The sequence below is a fragment of the Odocoileus virginianus genome, chromosome 5 (genome assembly GCF_023699985.2).
Source record: "Odocoileus virginianus isolate 20LAN1187 ecotype Illinois chromosome 5, Ovbor_1.2, whole genome shotgun sequence".
Taxonomy (NCBI): Eukaryota; Metazoa; Chordata; class Mammalia; order Artiodactyla; family Cervidae; genus Odocoileus; species Odocoileus virginianus.
The window spans coordinates 67,436,401-67,455,287 of NC_069678.1; the positions used below are offsets into that span (position 1 = coordinate 67,436,401).

Sequence of the window (18,887 nt, forward strand, 5' to 3'; positions counted from 1 at the left end):
GTGAAGTATGTTTATAGAACAATAAAATTTCTAAAAAAGTAAATACAGGGACTTCCCTCGCGGTCCAGTGGTTAAGACTGTGCTTCCAGTGTAGGGGGTGCAGGTTCAATCCCAGGTCAGGAACTAATACCCCATATGCTGCACTGCATGGCCAAGACATTAAATACATCAACAAACAAACCTGTATTCATATACTGCTTCAACAGAAAGAAAGATCATATCTCTAAAAATGTAGCAGGATTTTTTAATACAGTTGGGCATATGTCCCCATGCAAGACATCGCCTTTGGTGAGTACACAGCTATTTGTACTTAATCTAATAAGACAGACGCTCTTCAAAGCACTCATTGGCTTGTTTGGAATCCCATTCTGTGTTTGAGCTAACTTTATTGGAATCCTGATGATGGCAATTCCTAAGTCTCTGGATGTCAGGGTTGGTTTTAAGAAACAGACAAAGCCCTTGGGAAAAGGGCTTTGACAAAGCCCATGGCACCTGCCATGCTGGGTGGTGAGCGGGTAGAGCAGGTGTCGCAAGGTAAGGTCCCTAAGGGAAGGACTCTGGATTCAAGCCCTGGACTTCAGAGCCATGATCATTTTATGACACAACCCTGCTTTTCTGGGGGGTGGGGGGTAATTTTATGAACCAGTCATCCTTCTTAACTTCTTTAACATTTTTTAAAAGTTTTAATTTTTATTTCTTTGTTTCCAGTTTTTCATTAATTCATTTTTTTTTGGGGGTTGTGTCATGTGACATGTGGCATTTCAGTTCCCCAACCAGGGATTGAGCCTGGGTCCCCTGTAGTGGACGCATGGAGTCTTACCCACTGAACTGCTAGGGAAGACCCTTCTTTAACACTTTAAGTGTCTCCTATATTTTGCTTTAGATATTTGTCTCTAAGATATGGATTTTTGTATTCATACAAAATGTGCCCTTCCCTTAAGTTCTGTTTGTACCCAGAAAGTCAGCCATCTGAAAGTACGACTTTCCAGCTGTAGCCTAGGGCACCTGGACCTCTCTGGACGTTCCTCTTCTGTCTCCATGGGCCAAATAGGAGGCCAAGTTCATTAGTTTTTGAATGGGCATGCTTCACGGACTCCAGACAGACATTGCCCTCACTATGTCCAATGTTCTTTTCTATCATGACTCCCTTTCATACACAGAAGTTGACTGTGTCAAATAGGTAATGAAAGGAAAGACTGGGTCTTTCTGTTGGCTACACAAAAATATTTAAAATAATCTTAATAGAATTAACCACAAAACCAAAGCTTGTTAAGTCTTGAAGCTCCTCAAGCCAGCAGGCCTGCTCCTCTGTCACATAGTGCATAAAGCTTGCACTGCTTACGGCTTCCATTCTAAAGCCCTGCCATAAGGCACCTCACACTTTGCTTCTCAATGGGACATCTGGATTCTGAATTCATGGCTTCTTTTCCTGTTTGTGGTCTCTTCTGGCCTCTCGGACCCGAAGTTTATCTCTTTTTCCCTAGCTTTATCCATCCTCAAACACAATTCTTAGCGCTAAGCTACTCTTAGCCATCTTGCTTGGCCATCTCTTAGCTTAGGTGGTTGTGAGCACTTCCACCAAGGGCATGCTGGCACCTCCAGCCCCAAAACTCTGAACTAAAAGTGAGTCTAAAGGTCACTAACAGCTGAATTTACCCACTAACATAAGTTATTAACTTTATTTTACTTTTACCAATGTTTATCTGAAATTCTAATAATGTTAGCCTACACTCTGAACATCCCTGACTCAGAGCCTAGGCAGATGTGTGGCTGTGGCAAGCTAGACCATGGGTGGTAATATTTACCACTTATTTATCCAGCAGCCTGGAGATGGAGATGGAAAACATGACTCCACAAACTGATGTAAATAGAAAAATTGCATAGGCAGGGGCTCACAACTTCTAGTTGCTCCATGGGACAAAGAGGCAGCAGTAGCTACAAGCAAGAAATCCTGCTTTTAACACTCTCAAGTTTGGCTCAGAAACAATGAGAACTTTCAGCAGATCGTCCTATGTAGTTTCAAGAACCCTCTCAACAGCAGTACATCTGCAAGAAGCCAGTGGGCTGTTGGCCGGTTTTGTTTATATTTCCTCTTTTTTCCTTCTCCTCAGCTTTGCTTCTTCCAACTCTGGAGCCCTTTGGCCCGCCTTCACCTTCGTGCAAGAACTGACTGTTACTTACCATGCCCTTTAGTGTCAGATCTGCTAAGGGAGACCGGTTGCCATGGAAATCTGGCCAAACATGTAAATCAACAGTGAGGAAACCCACGGGCTGAGCCTTCTTAATCAGATCCAGGTGACTGTTCAAATATGCATATACACTCTGGCGTCTGGAAGAGAAGAGGATGTTGTTTTTAAAAGGGGGGTTAGGGTCAGGGAGCAAACTGCTCTGTAGAAAGAAACTGTTTGTACTCCCACATCAGATCCAGAAAGTAAGTGGGGTCCCAAAAGCTTCAGCAAAGAAATTACCCCCAACTTACAGACAGCAAACCACACTCTCAGACCACACTGTGCTCTCACCAAGGACAGGAAGCGTGTCCTGGTGGAAGGTGGAAAGGTCTGGACGCAAAAGACCAGATCCAAGAATGGCTTTTCTTCATAGTAGGTATGTAACCATGAAAAAGTTATTCAAACTTTCTGAATCACTCTCTTGGCATCTGTAAAAAAAGCCATTATAATTCCTGCCCAACTGACCTCATAGGATTATTGTGAAGATCAAAGGAGACTATGCAGGTGAAGATACATGATTTTGCAAACTGTACAGTGCTGTACATATGTAAAGAATTTTTAAAAATCAGTATTACTAATTGTAACAATAATAATTTGACATATGGAGACAAATGTAAGTTCCCGGACTCAGGATGGGAGTTTGCTGAAAGCAGTGATAGGATGGGCTGGATGCAGTTGGGATCAACAGCTGGGAGACTTGATTTCCAACCCAAACCTACCTAATGACAATGCATTAGTTCTTGTTCTTTTTAAGGCTTAGTTTCTTCATATGTAGAATGAAAGAGTCAGGTGACCTTTCTCATTCTCTCAGTCTATTTACTTGAGAGAGAGCCAAAGAGGTTGGGCTTGGGAGGATGGGCTTAGGGCAGGCAGAACCAGGATCTGTATCCAAGACCATCCAGGACAGAGATCCTGGCTCTACCTGTTCTCACTGGGTGACATAAGCCAGTGACTTAACCTCTCTGAACTTCAGTTTCCCATACATATAATGAGTGGGAAATTTCACCTTACTGGGTGAAATCTCATTGCATGACACAAAGATTAAAGTTGGTTAGCCGTCCTCTCTTTAAAGGTGCTTCCTTCTCTTGAACTGACAATTCTAGAAGAAAGTGGACTAGTATCCCATGCCATCACCCACTGTTGCCCTTGGAACCATAGCTTTAAAGTATAAAAACACAGCTTGAATAACGGCAAGTAAAAAAAAGTATAGGAGATCAATGACCAAGGGATGCTGATACATAAGACACCTAACATTTATTATTTACATTTAAAATGTTTTAGGAGTACAGCTCAGCGGTTCCTAGTTCTAGTTTTGCAAAACTGAATATCTTTCTGGATCCTATGAAATTCCTGAAAATTTTTTACACTAAGTATAAAGAAATAAACAAACAAGTGGTGGTTTTCAAACTCTTACAGTATATAAATTTTATGTAGAACTCCAAGATAGAAAATACAGAAAAACAAAACTAATCTATGTAAGTACTTGCACGTGTATGTGAGAATGTGTGTATGTGTGTGGGTGTTTGTGAGATGTGTGCTGGGCGGAGGTGCGGGCAGTCATCCTTACCAGGCACTCTCTTTGGTCCTTGACCTGACATCTCATTCCCGTTTGGAAAAAATCTTTGAACCTCTATCAGAAGATGAAGATCTTGTTGGGAAAAGGCTTACTAACCAGAGCAACATTAACTGCTGCTCCTTCAACCACAACCCAGTGAGCCAGGTACCGGTAACACCCCTTATAGAGGGAATGTGTAAGGAGTGAAGACATGTGACCAAGTTCAAACTTAAACTCTCTCTGTGATTCTGAAGCCATGTGCTTTCTGTATCTCTGGCCAGGAATTACTTGTCAAAGCCCCAAGTTTAAGCTCTGTTTTAGAGTGATTCTATGATAGTGTTGGGCTTCCCTGGCGGCTTAGTGGTGAAGAATCTTCCTGAAATGTAGGAGATGTAGGAGACTCGGTCTCGACCCCTCAGTTGGGAAGATCCCCTGGAAAAGGGCATGGAAATCCACTCCAGTACTCTTGTTTGGAGAATCCCATGGACAGAGGAGACTGGCGGGCTATAATCTACAGGGTTGCAACAGTCTATACAGTTGGACATGACTAAAGCGACTGAGTAAAGTGCATGCATGATAGTGTTAGGCAAGGGTCCTCTGAGGTCTTCATAGAAGACAAGGCCAGAACCACATATCTGGGGAGAATATGACTGTACCCTGCTTTTACATCTCCCAGCTTTTCTGCTCCTGGTCCAACAGAATCATCTGGTCAACAATGGCCATAAGAACATCCTTTCCACCTAGAAGTCAAGAGTCTGCATTAATTGTAGCTTCAGAAAAACATCACTGCACTTAGAGTAAAGGGATTTTAAAAAAAAAAGCACATGTCTATAAATCTTTTGTCTCTCAAGGAATCTCAGAGCAGGGCATTTGGTTTCAGACATCTGGGTCAATAAGAATCTATTGGCCTAATTACTATTGATTCGTCATTGTCTCATTTACTGTGGGTCTTTGCAAACAGTGAGATTCATTTAGCCTCTACATATATGGTCACTCATGCACTAATGAGATCCCTGGGGGATGGGGCATATGCTTACCCCTTTGACTCCTAACCTCCTTGCAGCTGTATGTTTATTCTTTGAATACAGCCATTCTCCTGCACATTTTTTCAATTATCCCTTACCATGTGTGCTATCTGAGTATATCATTCAAAATGAAATGCACTTGGAAAACATTAAAATAACAAATGCACATCATTATTCACATAATTTTAACCTTGCATGGTGCCTTTTTTGGTTCTGACTTTGTTTCAGTTTGTATGTTTTATCAATTCTTTCCCAAATGGTGGTCTGCCCTCTTTCAGCTTGGGAATCATATATTAACTGTTCCTAGTGGATCTGTCTCCCTCTTTCTCATGAAAATTCCAGGCTCATATATCCTCTCTTAGAGAGAGAAATCCTTGCTCTCCTAGTCTTGGTGCCTATGAAGAAAATACAGTTTCAACAATCACAAAGCGACTTCACTGTGTGCCAGGTGGCTGACCAGACACAATAAACCTCTCCAAGCCCAGTTTACTTTTTTGCCATCAGGGCCAATACTTTTACCTTATAGGCTGTTCTGATGATTAGATACGGAGTCCTGAGTACTACAAAATGACAGACGATCGATAAATAGTTCCCTCTTGTTTCTATCACAGGACATTCATTTCTAGTTTTTTACAAATATAAGAGTCAGGCAAGATCTTTTTTTCCAGACTTTATGGCTCACAACCTTCAATGCAGACAGCACTCCTGGAATCTCTCCTTTCCTTCTTCATAAATCATTTAATTCTTTGGATTCACAGGCTGCCCTAAAGTACGGTTACCACACTTTCAAATCCCAAATCAGAACACATGGTGTAACTGAAGAATTTGTGCCCTTTCCAGGAGAAAGAGAAAGCCTTGGAAAAGAAGCTTCCACACTCTTTCTAGTTCCTCCTTTTTGACCCACTGCAAAAGGTATTCTGCTTGCACTTCCCCTCTCCCTTACCCCACCTCACTCTACTAAGACCAGTCCCACCATAAAGATCAGTCCCCGCTTTGTCACTATCTGCAATGGACCATGATTTACCTTTATTTCACTTGAACTGTCTTTTGCAGTTTGTACCGCATAACCATTCCTTACTCATTTGTTTTCATCCCCTTGTTTCCAGGCCATGAGTCTCGTCTGATTTCCTATCTCCTTTCCAGCTGGTTCTCTTCCTCTGTTTGTGCCTAAGTATATGAAGACTCCCAGAGTCCAGTCCATGGTCCTCTTCTCATTCTTTCTCTACCCTTGGATGATTCCATCTTCCTTTCATGGCTCCAGTTAACTATCTAGCACTGAAGACTTCCAAATATACGCCCCTATCTCCAGCTTCTTTCTCTGTGATGAGTTCCATGTCAAATATTCAAGCACCCATCAAATGCTTCTCCCTGGAAGCCCAAAGGGACCTCAACTAAAGGTACCTATTAGGACACACATCGTCTTTTCTGACATACGCAATCTTCTTTCTATGCTCCTTGGTTTGACCAAAGCCAAGCTCACTTAACGTCCCTGGAGGCTCAGTGGTAAAGAATCTGCCTGCAACATAAGAGACATGGGTTCGATCCCTAGGCAGGGAAGATCCCCTGGAGAAGGAAATGGCAACCAACTCCAGTATTCTTGCCTGGGAAATCCCACGGACAGAGGAGCCTGGTGGCTACAGTCCCTGGGTCACAAAAGAGCTGGACAAGACTTAGCAACTAAACAACAACAAAAAGCTCAACTAAGTGGTTGCTCAATCATTTTAGGGGCAGAATCAGAGTGGGTATCATATTTGACTTCTCTTTCTCCCTCAGTTTCCAAATTTAAATTTTCACTGGAATCTGTCAATTTATTATTTTAAATATTCCTCTAACCAGCATACTTTTCTCTTGTACAACTGCCATTCCTTATGCATGCCTCCTTAAATGCCCAGATTAGAGCTTTGGCCTCAGCTTATCTCCCCTGTTGAAATTCTGCCCCCTCCAACTGGGTTTTCTGCACTCCTTCCTGGGTGGTTCATTGAAAATGCAACTCTGATTATGACTCCATACCTACCTAAAACTTTTAGTGGCTCCTTTCCATTGCCCTCAAGATAAAGCATAAACTTCCTTGTTTGACACAGATGTTCTTCCTTATTTAGTCCTCGTCACACTGTTCCATCCATGGATGTGGTTTCCATTCCTCCTCCCTCCTCACTCCTGCATACACCATGCTCCAGTGACACTAAACTACTCTGACTTTTCAAAGTATGCTGGTCTTAACCTCTGAATGTTTGCCTATTCTCCTTCTCTCCTAGAATTCTCTTCCTTGCCTCCTTTACCTGCCTATGGTAATCATTGTTCAAGACTCTTTTTATTTTTAATTGAAGTATAGTTGGTTTACAGTGCTGTGTTAGTTCTTGGTATACAGCAAAGTGATTCAGTTTACATATAAATAACTTGGGCTTCCCCAAGTGGCTCAGCAGGTAAAGAACTCACCTGCAATGCAGGAGACAAAGGAGATGCAGGTTTGATCCCAGGGTTAGGAAGATCCCTTGGAGGAGGGCATAGCAACCCACTCAAGTATTCTTGCCTAGGAAATCCCATGAACAGAGGAGCCTGGCAGGCTACAGTCCATAGGGTTGCACAGAGACAGACACAACTGAAGTGACTGAGCACACACACATATATATACACACACACACACACACATATACAAACGTGCATACACATATATGTATATACACACATATATGTATGGGTGTTTTATATATATTCTTTTTCAGATTATTTTTCCCTATAGTTTATTATAATGTATAGAATATAGTTCCCTCTGTTACACAGTAGAACCTTATTGTTTATCTATTTTATGTATAGTAGTTTGTATCTGGTAATCCCAAACTCCTTATATATCCCTCCTTACCCCCCTTTCCCATTTGGTAACCTTTGGTGTTTCTCCCTTCTGCTCTTCACATGGTTATCTCATTTTTATCCTTCTTGTCTTAACTGTGTTTCCATCAGCTAGTGTTTCCCTGACCACCTCATCTAAATGGGGTTCCCCTGATATTCGATGACTATACTCTGTCAGTTTTTTTCATATCAGGCTTGGTCACCATATATTTATTTATGGATTTGTTTACTTATTAACTGCCTTAAAGTCCTGTGGACTTTAAGCTTCATGAAGGCAGGCCATCACCAGTATACATTCAGAATTTAGCAGAGCACTTGGCACACAGTACCACACAAGAGTATATATCAAATGAATGAGCCTTCCGCCACTATATGATAACTGTCTCAATTTTATCTGCATCCATCTCTGGAATCAGAACTCCCGGGAAACAGTCACATCTTACTCATCCTACCAGGTGTTCAACACGGTTACTGAAGTGTAAATATTGATCCCACATGGAATATTAGAGGTTATTTTTTAACTTCTCCATCTCATTGTAGCACAGGGCTGCCAGAGAATAGATTTCTGCAGTCACGTGGACACAGCCTTCCAGGCGTATGGATGCATCCCACAGAAGAGGGCAGAGAAAAGGAATAATCATCTCATGACACCCACCCCCTGCTTCCACTCATGTGCCAGGCACCACGGTGGGCAGCACTGAATCTGCTGAGAGGCAGAAAAGAAAGAATTGATTTCCTAAGTCAGCATAGCCCTCAGTCTTCTTAGCACCCTAATGAGCACTTTCTTATACTTGCCTGAAGAACAGAAGCCAAAGAAAGGCATTGTAATATCCAGCTTATGTCTATTTAAAAAAACATTTCTCATCCAAGAGACATTAAGAATTTACCAATTATCCTGGCACACCCTAGGGGATAAAAGGTGTTAATATCATCACCCTGGCTCTATGATTGCCAGAGCTCAGGGGAGCCTAAGTAAATACTTGTTGATAGACTGATGGTCCCAGTTGTTGGAATGAGGGACCAAGGTTGAAGAATCCATACAGGCCAAGGGAACACAAGAATGGACAGTGAGGACAATGTTTACAAGTGGAGTCCCTATAATACTCATTTCCTCATTGAGATTTAAATGAGATTATGTGTGTGTGTGTGTGTGTGTGTGTGTGTGTGTATATAATTGTCACTAAGCATAGTGCTAGGCACATTGCAAATTCTTAAAAAATGTTCTCGGTCTTTCTTTCTTCAGAGGGAATTTATACAGATTTTAATGGAAAGATTTAGATATACCCTGAGATTTGGCATATGGGGGACCAGTACATTTTAAAAGTGATCCTCAGTGGGATTACGGAAATCACAGAAACAAAAGAGGTTTGAAGAAGAAATCAGATCAAGAAAAACTGATTGTCCTCAAAGGAATAACAAAAAACTCCAGGGGAAGTGGGATAAAAGAAAGACAGACTGGGCAAGAGGATGGGAATTAGCAGAACCTTGCACCTCTGAGAGACTGGAAGTGAACAAAATCACACCACTGCCTGCAGTGAGAGCTGCAAAAGTAGCTCAGAATGGGCTGGGCTTCTCTGTCTCCAGTCCTCCTCCTCCAGGAGATTATCAGCCTGCTGAGGTCAGGATCCCTGGATTCCACTGACCCCTCTTCTCACCAATGGTCTAGTTAATTCTCTATAGAGCACCCAAAGTCATCCTTTTAACCAAAAGTCTTTAATAAAGTCCAGTGGTCTCATAGCTTTCTACAATGACCCACATGGTTTGGCCCTTGGCTAAATTTCAGCTCTCTTCTGTCCCCCACTCTCTTCAACTTTGGTCCAGCCATAGTGACCTTTAAAATGTCTACTGAGTTTGCCAAGCTGGCTTCTGCCTCCAGGCCATGGGACTTGCTGTTCCTTTCAACCAAAGGGATCTTCTTTGCATAATCATGGCTTGTTCCCTCTCTTTATTTAGAGTCCTCTCTGAGTGCAACCTAATGAAGGATGGCTTCCCCACCTGAAATAGCTCCCATCCATCACCTCAACACCTCTCATTCTATGTCTCCTTACTCATCTCTATTTTTTTCTTTAGAATGATGACCAATTCCTGGAGTATGTGCTCTCTCTGTCTCTCTCTACAGATATGCATATACATACATACATATATATACATGTATGTATGTGTATGTGCATGACCATAATTTCCATGAAAACAGGGACTTCTTTATTTCTCTGTTCACTGTTATACCATAAGTGTTCATAAGACACTTAGCAGACAGTCAGAGTTGAGGACCCAGATTTTAACCTTGGCTCTGCTGCCAACCTTGAATCCAGCACTTGTGGATTATTATCTTCCCACCAAATCCTGCTATCATCATAACCTCATTCTGAAACACTGGTAAACAGTCTTTAAGAGAAGTAAGAAAATAATAGGCAGTCTAGAGGAAAAGAGCTGAAGTTATAATCAATGGATCTCTGGTAAAGTAGTAAAATAGTTGGATATTTGGCCCCACACAGGAAGAGACTTTGGTTGTCATTTACATGCATGGGTACATCTAGGTACTGTTTACTCACTTCAAAAGCTCATAAAACAGTCCTCTTCAGGATGAACTCTAGAAGGAGTACAGTAAATAGACAGTATAAAATATTAAGTCTGTTTATCAACATTTGTCTCTATGGTTTCAAATAGGATTTGTTGATGCTAAGCTCTGAGATAGGGGTGACCTGCACTGATGTTTTCAAAGAGCCCCAAGTCATACCAAAAGAGGCATACAGTTTTTCATTCCAAGGGATTTGTTGTCCCTTCCAAATAACCAACTTCACATAATAACAACTATTCTTATTTGGTTCTAAGATTTGAGTATAGTGAGTGCTATAGTCCTGATACAGTCTACTTATAGATCTGATAAATAGAGACACATTTTCCTTTGCAAGATAATAGAAGGAAACTAGAAGGGAAGAGAATCAACACTGAATGCCTACTACACATATGAGCTGGAGATAAAATATAGAATTACATGAAACCAAGGATGTAGATGGGGTTATGGAAAAAGACCACAAAGACAGAATGGCTCCAAGAATGTATCTGTTATGAACTCTGATGTCAGTGATCAAGAAGAGGATCATGAGCTTGAAAAGGAGATTAAGAAAGAGTCAGACATACAGAAGCAAAACTGGGTGAGGATGACATTCTAGACAACCAAGGGAAGAGAGTATTGGAAAAGAGGAGTGATCACTGGTGTCGCACGCGGCTGGAAGCTCAAGGAAAGGGACTGGAAGGCATCCTGAGTTTGCTGGAAACTGGAATAGTAAATGTTTCAGGGGCTGATGACAGAATTCAAACTCGAGTGGGCAAGGGTGGAGTGAGGAAACTGACCAGGAGTACAGGCAATGCTTTGGGGCAACTTAGCTCCAAAGAGAAGGAAAAATATAGGGAGGTAGTAGGAAAGGGGGATGAAGTCAGTTGGCACGTGAAGGGATGTGGGGTTTAAACCGAGCCTGACTTTAAGAGTGAATTCTATAAATTAATGCTTCTGGACCACCCTATGCGGTGCTTTCTCTGAGATTGCATGCTAATCCATAAATTCTTTCTTCATATTTTCAATCGAAACTACTTACATGAGGTTAAGCTACAGAAGAAAGTTCTGGAAATTTTGAGGATTTCATGGCAAAGTCTAAACTATCCCTTAGGTTTGTGTTGAGCTTTAAGGTCTTCAGAGACTGGCATTCCCATGGTCTATTTTCATCCTTATAATACTTGGAAAACGAGTTAAGCAGGGTGGTATGATTGTAATTTTATGGGTGAGGAAACTGAGTCATCAAGAGATTTATGGCAGAATCGGTACAAGAAGCCACAACCTCTGATTCCCAGTCCAGTGTTCTTGCTATTCCCTGAGAAGGCAGGCAGGTGATAGAAGATGGACAACTGCTGCTTGACCCTAGAACGATCCCCTCCAAAAAAAATCCTCCTCTTTTATGATCATCTGTAATAGCAGTAGAAGTTGTGGTAGTGGTGGTTGTTATTGTCATTGTACAGTTTATGAAATCTTTCCAAATGCTCAAATTCTTGAAGTTACCCACAGCTGGCTCTCTCCCCTCTACTGGGCTCTCTATCCCACGTCAGTTAAGGAAACTAAGGTTCACACAACAATGCATGTGAAAGCTGGGATTTGAATCCAGATCTTGGAATTTTGTATTTGCACTCTTTTCTGTGGGTTAGAGGTTTATAAATGCTGGAACTCCTCGAGAATCTGATAAAAGCTATGGCCTCTCTTTCCAGAAATATACACATAAATATGTAATCAACAAAACTCTGCACACAATTAGTGGTTCACTGATGATCTGAGGTTAGGCATCCCTCCTCTAGGTTATGTGGACTCTAAGCCAACTAAAACGCTAATTATTGGTGAAGTGGTGTGATCCCTCTGGTACAATGGTAATGACCTGGTACCAGAGACTCCTAGAAGGGAAAAACATACGAAGCCTTTCTGAGACTCTTGGTCGGGGTCAAACCCCCTCTATACCCTGACAACACGGTGTTTATATTCCAGTCAGTATGCACTTCCTTCTGCGCTGTGTGGGTGTGCCTTGGCATGATTGCATGTCCCTTGGTGGAAAGGAAATGTCTAATACAAGTGACTACAACACCTTTTATCACTATCTCTATCATTTACTGAATACCTATTACAGCTCAGCAACTGTCATTGTATCCCAGACACTATTCAAATTCATTTCATCTTCTCAACAACCTAATGAGGTGCTTACTGTTATTTTCCTGTAGAGTGAAGTATGAAGGCACAGTGAGGTTAAATAAGTTGTGAGGGTGACAAGCTCCTAAGGGCTGAAACTGAGATAGGCAATTTGGCTCCAGAATCTATGATAATAACCTTCACCTTAGACTTTCTCCCTTTTGCCAGGTACTAGCTACACTAATGGAACTTCTCTGATAATATTATAAAATACCTTATTTTGTTAAAAAGCCCAACAGCTAGCATTAATATCATGAAATTAATTTGATAATTATTCTTCAAACTTTTTTCAAAATAATTTTAGATTTACAGAAAAACTGCAAAAACAGTATGCAGACTTCCCTTATACTAATCATCTAAGAAATTAACACAAATACTATAGTATTACTAATCTCTATACTTATTTGAATGTTGACAGTTTTTCCCCACTAATGGCCTTTTTCTGGCTAAGATCAAAACCAATCCACAATCATATATTGTTTCCAGATGTAGTAGCATCTTAGTCTCTTCAAATCTGGGACAGTTCTCTAGTAATTCCTTAAATTTCATAGTCTTTGAGGCATGTTTGCTAATAATTTTGTAGAATGTTCCTCAATTTGGGTCTGCATAATGTTTCCTCATGTTTACACTGAGGTGATGCATTTTCGATTAAACATTACAAAAATGATGCTGTATTCTTCTCAGTGCATCATAAAATGAGGTCCATGTTGCTGATGTATCTTATTGCCAGTATTGTTAGTCTTGATCACTTCGGTAAGGTATTGCCTGCCAAATTTCTCCACTGTGAAGTTAAGATTTCTTCACTGTTTTTCTTTTATTTGAATAAGTATCTTACAGTAAAATACTACGGGACTATGTAAATACCCTGCTTTTTAAAAAAATTTATTTATTTTTTTATTGAAGGATAATTGCTTTACAGGTTTTTGTTGTTTTCTGTCAAACCTCAACATGAATCAGCCATGGGTATACATATATCTATTTCCTTTTGAACCTCCTTCCCATCTTTCTCCCCATCCCACCCCTCTAGGTTGTTACAGAGCCCCTGTTTGAATACCTTGCTTTGTATCAGACTCTCACTCACTAATTTTATTTATTTACTTGAAATACAGTTGATTTAAAATGTTGTGTTAGTTTCACGCATACAGCACAGTGATTCAGTTACACATATACACATATTCCTTTCCATTATGGCTTATTACAGGATATTGAAAGAAGTTCCCTATGCTATAGAGTAGCACCTTATTATATATATATATATAGTAGTTTGTATCTACTAATCCCAGACTCCTAATTTAATCCTTCCCCAACTTTCCTTTTTGGCAAACATGAGTGCTAGGTGTATGCATTGCTATGAACGTGTCATTACTTCTAAGCCATCTCAGCAGAGATCACTAGAGAACAAATAAATATGTCACACCCACTCACACATGAATATATGTATCTATATTTATTTCTACCTAGATCCAGCAATATATAAACTAAAAAACCACAAGTTGATACTGATACCTCTGATTTCCATCCATTACCATACTGTTCATTCTAACTTTCTCCTTTTCTTATCCATGGGAAACCTGGTTCCCATCATCTGCAAAAAAAAAAAAAATCTATTTTTCTGCTCAACTATAGTATATACATAAAGGAGTTTCAGAATAGCTAACTGATACTACAAAAAACAAACTCACTAATAACAGTATATTATTTACATAATTGTTTCTATCTTTAGCCATACAGCATACTCTCAAAATATTCTTTCTCAGAGTTACTTAGGCTAGTTTTTTTCTTTCTCAAATCCCTGTTAGTGTGATCATGTTATTATTAATACAATAGGTTCCTTTTCTTTCTTTTTTTTTTTACTATTTGCATTTCACCCCCATCACACACATCTATCCAAGTATCTATCTATCCATCCATCCATCCCCCATCCATCTATCTATTACTTATTTTCAGAGGGACATGAAGCATCATCATGATTCTAAGAGTCAGAGCTATATAAGAAGGCATGCTCAAAGAAGTGCTGTTCCCTCCCACTACCCTGTTCCCATTTCCCCATTATTTCCATCGCATTCCTACCCACACCCCACTATAGTTAATAACTTCACTAGTTTCTGATTTAACTTTCCTATACTTCTTTTCCTATACTTATTTTCTTATATCACCTTCTTTCTACATAAAAAAGAGTATACTGCAAAACTCCTTTATACTCTGCTTTCTTCCCTTAACAATATATTCTAGAAACCACTCCTAGCAGTTGCTATCCTGTTTCATAGATGAAAAGACAGGCTTAGAGAGATCGAATAACTTACCCAAGGTCACACAGTTAAGAAGCAGAAAAACTGTTTGAATCCAAGAAGTTCTGACTCCAAAATCCACGCACCCTCTTCTACATCAGAGCATTTCAACCATGGTCACTAGAATATTTTATGGGGACGTCTAGGTTCTTTGTGAGTTATCGCAGGCTGTTTTGAAAATGAATACATGTATGTTCTGAATCACCCAGATGACTATCTTATAACCAAGAACTGCCAGGCATTTTCATTGCTCACAGAATCTGAAAATCATGCAGCCGCCTAAAGTCAGCGCCACCAGTGCAGCTGGGCGGGGAAAGTTGTAGGGAACAGAGAGAGCCATTACCTGGCTGTGGCCTTGGCTTGGAGTTCAGGGAAGGCAGCGTGGCCCTGCACCATGTGGTCTATCTGAAAAACAAGAGAGAGGGGTCAGTTTTATAGCTTCTCTAGTTTATGTTTAAGCCAGAGGAAGATATATTAAAATGTCTGTTTCTTTCAATTCCTTGTCTACAGAGGAGCCAAGAATGCTAAAAAGCTAACTCAGCAAGAGTGTCTCAGCTCTTTCAGAAATCTAGCTTTGTTTAACTAACTGCTGGCTTCTTGGATTTATAAAACAAAGAAGTTTAAAGAGAAGAACAGTAGGAAATGAAACTCCCAAGGCTGAACTGGTAGCAGCAGGTAGTGTCAGATCTAAGAGTGAGGTTTGATAGAGGTGTGAGAAGGAGTCATAACTCAGATAACTCAGGGTAAGTGTTTGGGATTGGGGAGGGGGATTCGGGTATTAAAAACACTGACCTCGGGGTTACATTATCTGCCCCTCCTCCTGTTACCCCATGCTATCACCGCAGGGCAATGCCAGACCTTGAATTACTCTCTGCATCTTCCTAATGGAAAAGCTGAGTGAAAGGGACTGTGAGGAGGGAGTCTGAGTTTAAAAAAGCACCAAAGAGTTGCCCCAGAGCTGTCAAGAGAACCTCTCCTGACACAGAAGTTATCCTGTGGGAAAGTGGGACAGAGCTTTCCAAGGACAGAAATGCCTGAGCTCTGTGGGCAATGGTCTCCTCATTTGAAATTCCATGCCTAGGATTAACCCTTAATCCACTTGGTGGCTCTAAACAAAATAATATGTGCTAAGTATCAGGAAGGGATGTGTTTCTCCACGCTGTGACTGCTTGCTAAAACACACCCAACGCCCGGCTTGAGTTCCTGAACCTAATCTGTGTATTTTCTCAGTGTTTACATGAGTCTCCAAAACAACCATGCTGACCTATTTATTTTCATTCAAACTACGAACAGACCAGTTACTGTGGCCTCATGGAGATAGTTTCTCTGAGCATGCCTTTGGAGAGTCAGGACTGTGTAAAGAGAAAGAAGCTCTGTTCTGGAGTTGCCAAGGCTGGGTCTGGGGTTCTGGCTCCAATAGAAACTAGTTGTGTGACTTTGTGCAAGTCATTTTACTGCTCTGAGCCTCAGTAAGCTCCTCTCTCCCTTTTCCTATCCTAGTATTCTTTTAAAACAGGGTTTCTAGGACACAGAGTGTGCTTACCACAATGCCAACAACAGTATAAATGATACCACCTAAAATTTATTGACTCATTTACTATATACCAATACTAAGCTATGCATTTTTACATACATTATCTCATTTATCCTTACAACACTTCTGTGAAGAAGATACTATTATTCACCATGGAGGTGAAAAAACTAGAAGAGATTAAGTATCTTGCCTAGGGTCATAGGGAATAAGTGGCAGATTTAGGTTTCAGACCTAGGTCTCTCTATTTAAAGTCTCTGGTCTTCAGTACTATGTCACATCGTCTCCTGAACTTCTAGGTATAAGGTGTTAAATTCTATTTGTGTTGAGCTGCAAAAATGTTTCAAAATAACACCAAAGCAAGTGGTCATTTCAATGGAAAGAAAGTCATTCAGGTTTTGAATGTTTACTTCCTGAAGGTCCAATTTTCGGTTACTTTAATGAGGCACAATCTGAGCCTTAAAGAGTTTGCAATCTAGTAGGAACATCACAATGAACCCACTGGCATCAATAATGGATAATTAAAGCCATTACTTGATTTGATGCTAATTTCTATGGGAAGTGCTTTAGGAGGTCAGAGAAAGGGGATTTAGATGAGCTTCTCAGAGGAACCACAGAGCCTAGCATGTGAACCACATGCATGAATGCAGTTATTGGCATTTGCCAACTGCCTACCTCACCAGGTACTATGACTAGGTTCTGGGATAGAGTGGAAAAAAGAAACACATATAATGCATAGTAGCAAAAGGAAAGAAGTAAAGGACAAGCAGTTTGGAGGAGTAAAGGGCTGCAGGCAAGGGATGCCAGAAAGTAGGCTGTGATGAGCAGAGATATGAAGATGGAAAGACAAGTCTGGTATAGACAGCAGGAGATTGGTCTAGCCTCGAGACTGGCAATTATAGATGCTCAATAAATATCCACTGAATAAATGTGGGACATATGAACCATAATGGGCCAAATGCTCACAGAATACCATGTACTTCTTGGGAACACTTACCACCCTTTATATTTGTATCTGTCTGTGTGGGGCACTCATGGTCAGAGAGTAACTGTATACTAAATTAGAGAATAAATGAAGTGGTGAAAATATGGGTACATGAGGAGGGTGTGGACTGCCAGAGGTTCTTAAAAGTCAGATAAGTGACTATAGTTTCACTGAATTATAGGCTGTAGGAAATTATTTTGATTTGTGGAGCAAAATAATGACAAATTAAGGAAAATTAACCTAGCAGGGTAGGCACAAAGGGTAGGAAAACACAGACAGGATTCAGAGGCTGATGTTGGGAATACAAGGCATGAATATTCCCTGCCTTTGCTCTATTGTAGCATTCATCAAGTTAATCAAGTTCTTCTCAATTACTAGTTTATATGTCTATCTCTTACCTTACCCTCTGAGCTCTTTTAAACCAAAAGCCTTGTAATTTCCCATTCTTCAGTGCCTGCAATAATGCCTGGCATCTCGAATGGATGAACAAGATACATTTTGAAGGAAATAAAACAAACTTGAAAGAAAGTGAAGTTGCTTAGTCATGTTGCTTTGCAACCCCATGGACTGTAGCCTACCAGGCTCCTCCGTCCATGGGATTTTCTAGGCAAGAGTATTGGAGTGGGTTGCCATTTCCTTCTCCAGTTGATCTTCCCGACACAGGGATCGAACCCAGGTCTCCCACATTGCAGGCAGATGCTTTACTGTCTGAGCCACCAAACTTAGTGACTGAATCGTTACAGAATATAAGAAAATTAGAGTGAAAAGATGCTTTGAACTTTTGGGTCTAAGTAAAGGAAATGTGGTTACTGTAATCACATCTTTTTATTTTCTGTATTTATGATGCTTTGGGATCTGGGGCCCTGGTAACCCTGGAGAGACTGTTCCTTCCATGGTTAGCCAATTCCCAGGGATAGTGAAGGACTCACTGGCCTGTGAGCATTGTCTTTCACATGCAAAGTAACTGATCCAGAGCCCACCTCCTCACCAACCCCTCTATGGGCCACTATGTTCCTGCTGTAATCACCCCAGAGTCAGGAACAAGACAACTCGAGACGACCCTAGCATTTCCTGTGTGGCCCTGCATGGTGTGGCCAGCCTTGTCTTTCAGAGAACCGGGAATAACAAGCTATCCTTTTAAAGGTAATTGTCTCCTGATCTGCGGGCTTCCAGGGCTTTTCAGGTGGCACTAGTGGTAAAGAACCTGCCTGCAGGAGACATAAGAGATGTGGGTTTGATCCCTGGGATGGGAAGATCCCCTGGAGGAGGGCATGGCAATCCACTCCAGGATTCTTGCCTGGAGAATCCCATGAGCAGAGCAAACTGGCCAGCTACAACAGAGTTGCAAAGACCAACTGAAGCGATTGAGCATGCACAGGCACGCAGTGCAGGCTTCGTCAAACCTGAATAATAATAAAATCTATATTTTAAAACAGCAGCTGAAACATGGGCCTCGGGAAAAGGCTTAGGTTCAAACTCATGGTCTAAACTTAGTATCCTCTGCCATCTAAGTTACTTGACCTCACAAAGCCTCTTCTCTTGGACCTCTAGAATGTGGATAGGAAAATTTGCTTTGCAGGCAAGATTGTGGTGAGTGATATAGAGACGGTTTTCAGATCATAACACCTATTATTAAAAAGAAGGAGGTACCACCCAAACAGGAAAAATGGCTGGAAGAACAGGATTTAAAAGGTCAGCTGCA

At 41.0% G+C, this 18,887-nt stretch overlaps 1 protein-coding gene across 16 annotated transcripts in view; it reads right to left on the bottom strand.

Annotated features, from left to right (window-relative positions):
• The window catches only part of FGGY (FGGY carbohydrate kinase domain containing), a 484,689-nt gene that overhangs the window by 120,165 nt on the left and 345,637 nt on the right, over window positions 1–18,887 (bottom strand). For all 16 annotated transcript variants that reach the window (XM_020882047.2, XM_070468099.1, XM_070468088.1 and 13 more), the window contains 2 exons: window positions 15,013–15,074; window positions 2,182–2,329 (listed from right to left, as the gene is read on the bottom strand). In XM_020882047.2, coding sequence (XP_020737706.2) covers window positions 2,182–2,329; window positions 15,013–15,074 — 210 coding nt within the window. The remainder of the gene's footprint in view (window positions 1–2,181; window positions 2,330–15,012; window positions 15,075–18,887) is intronic.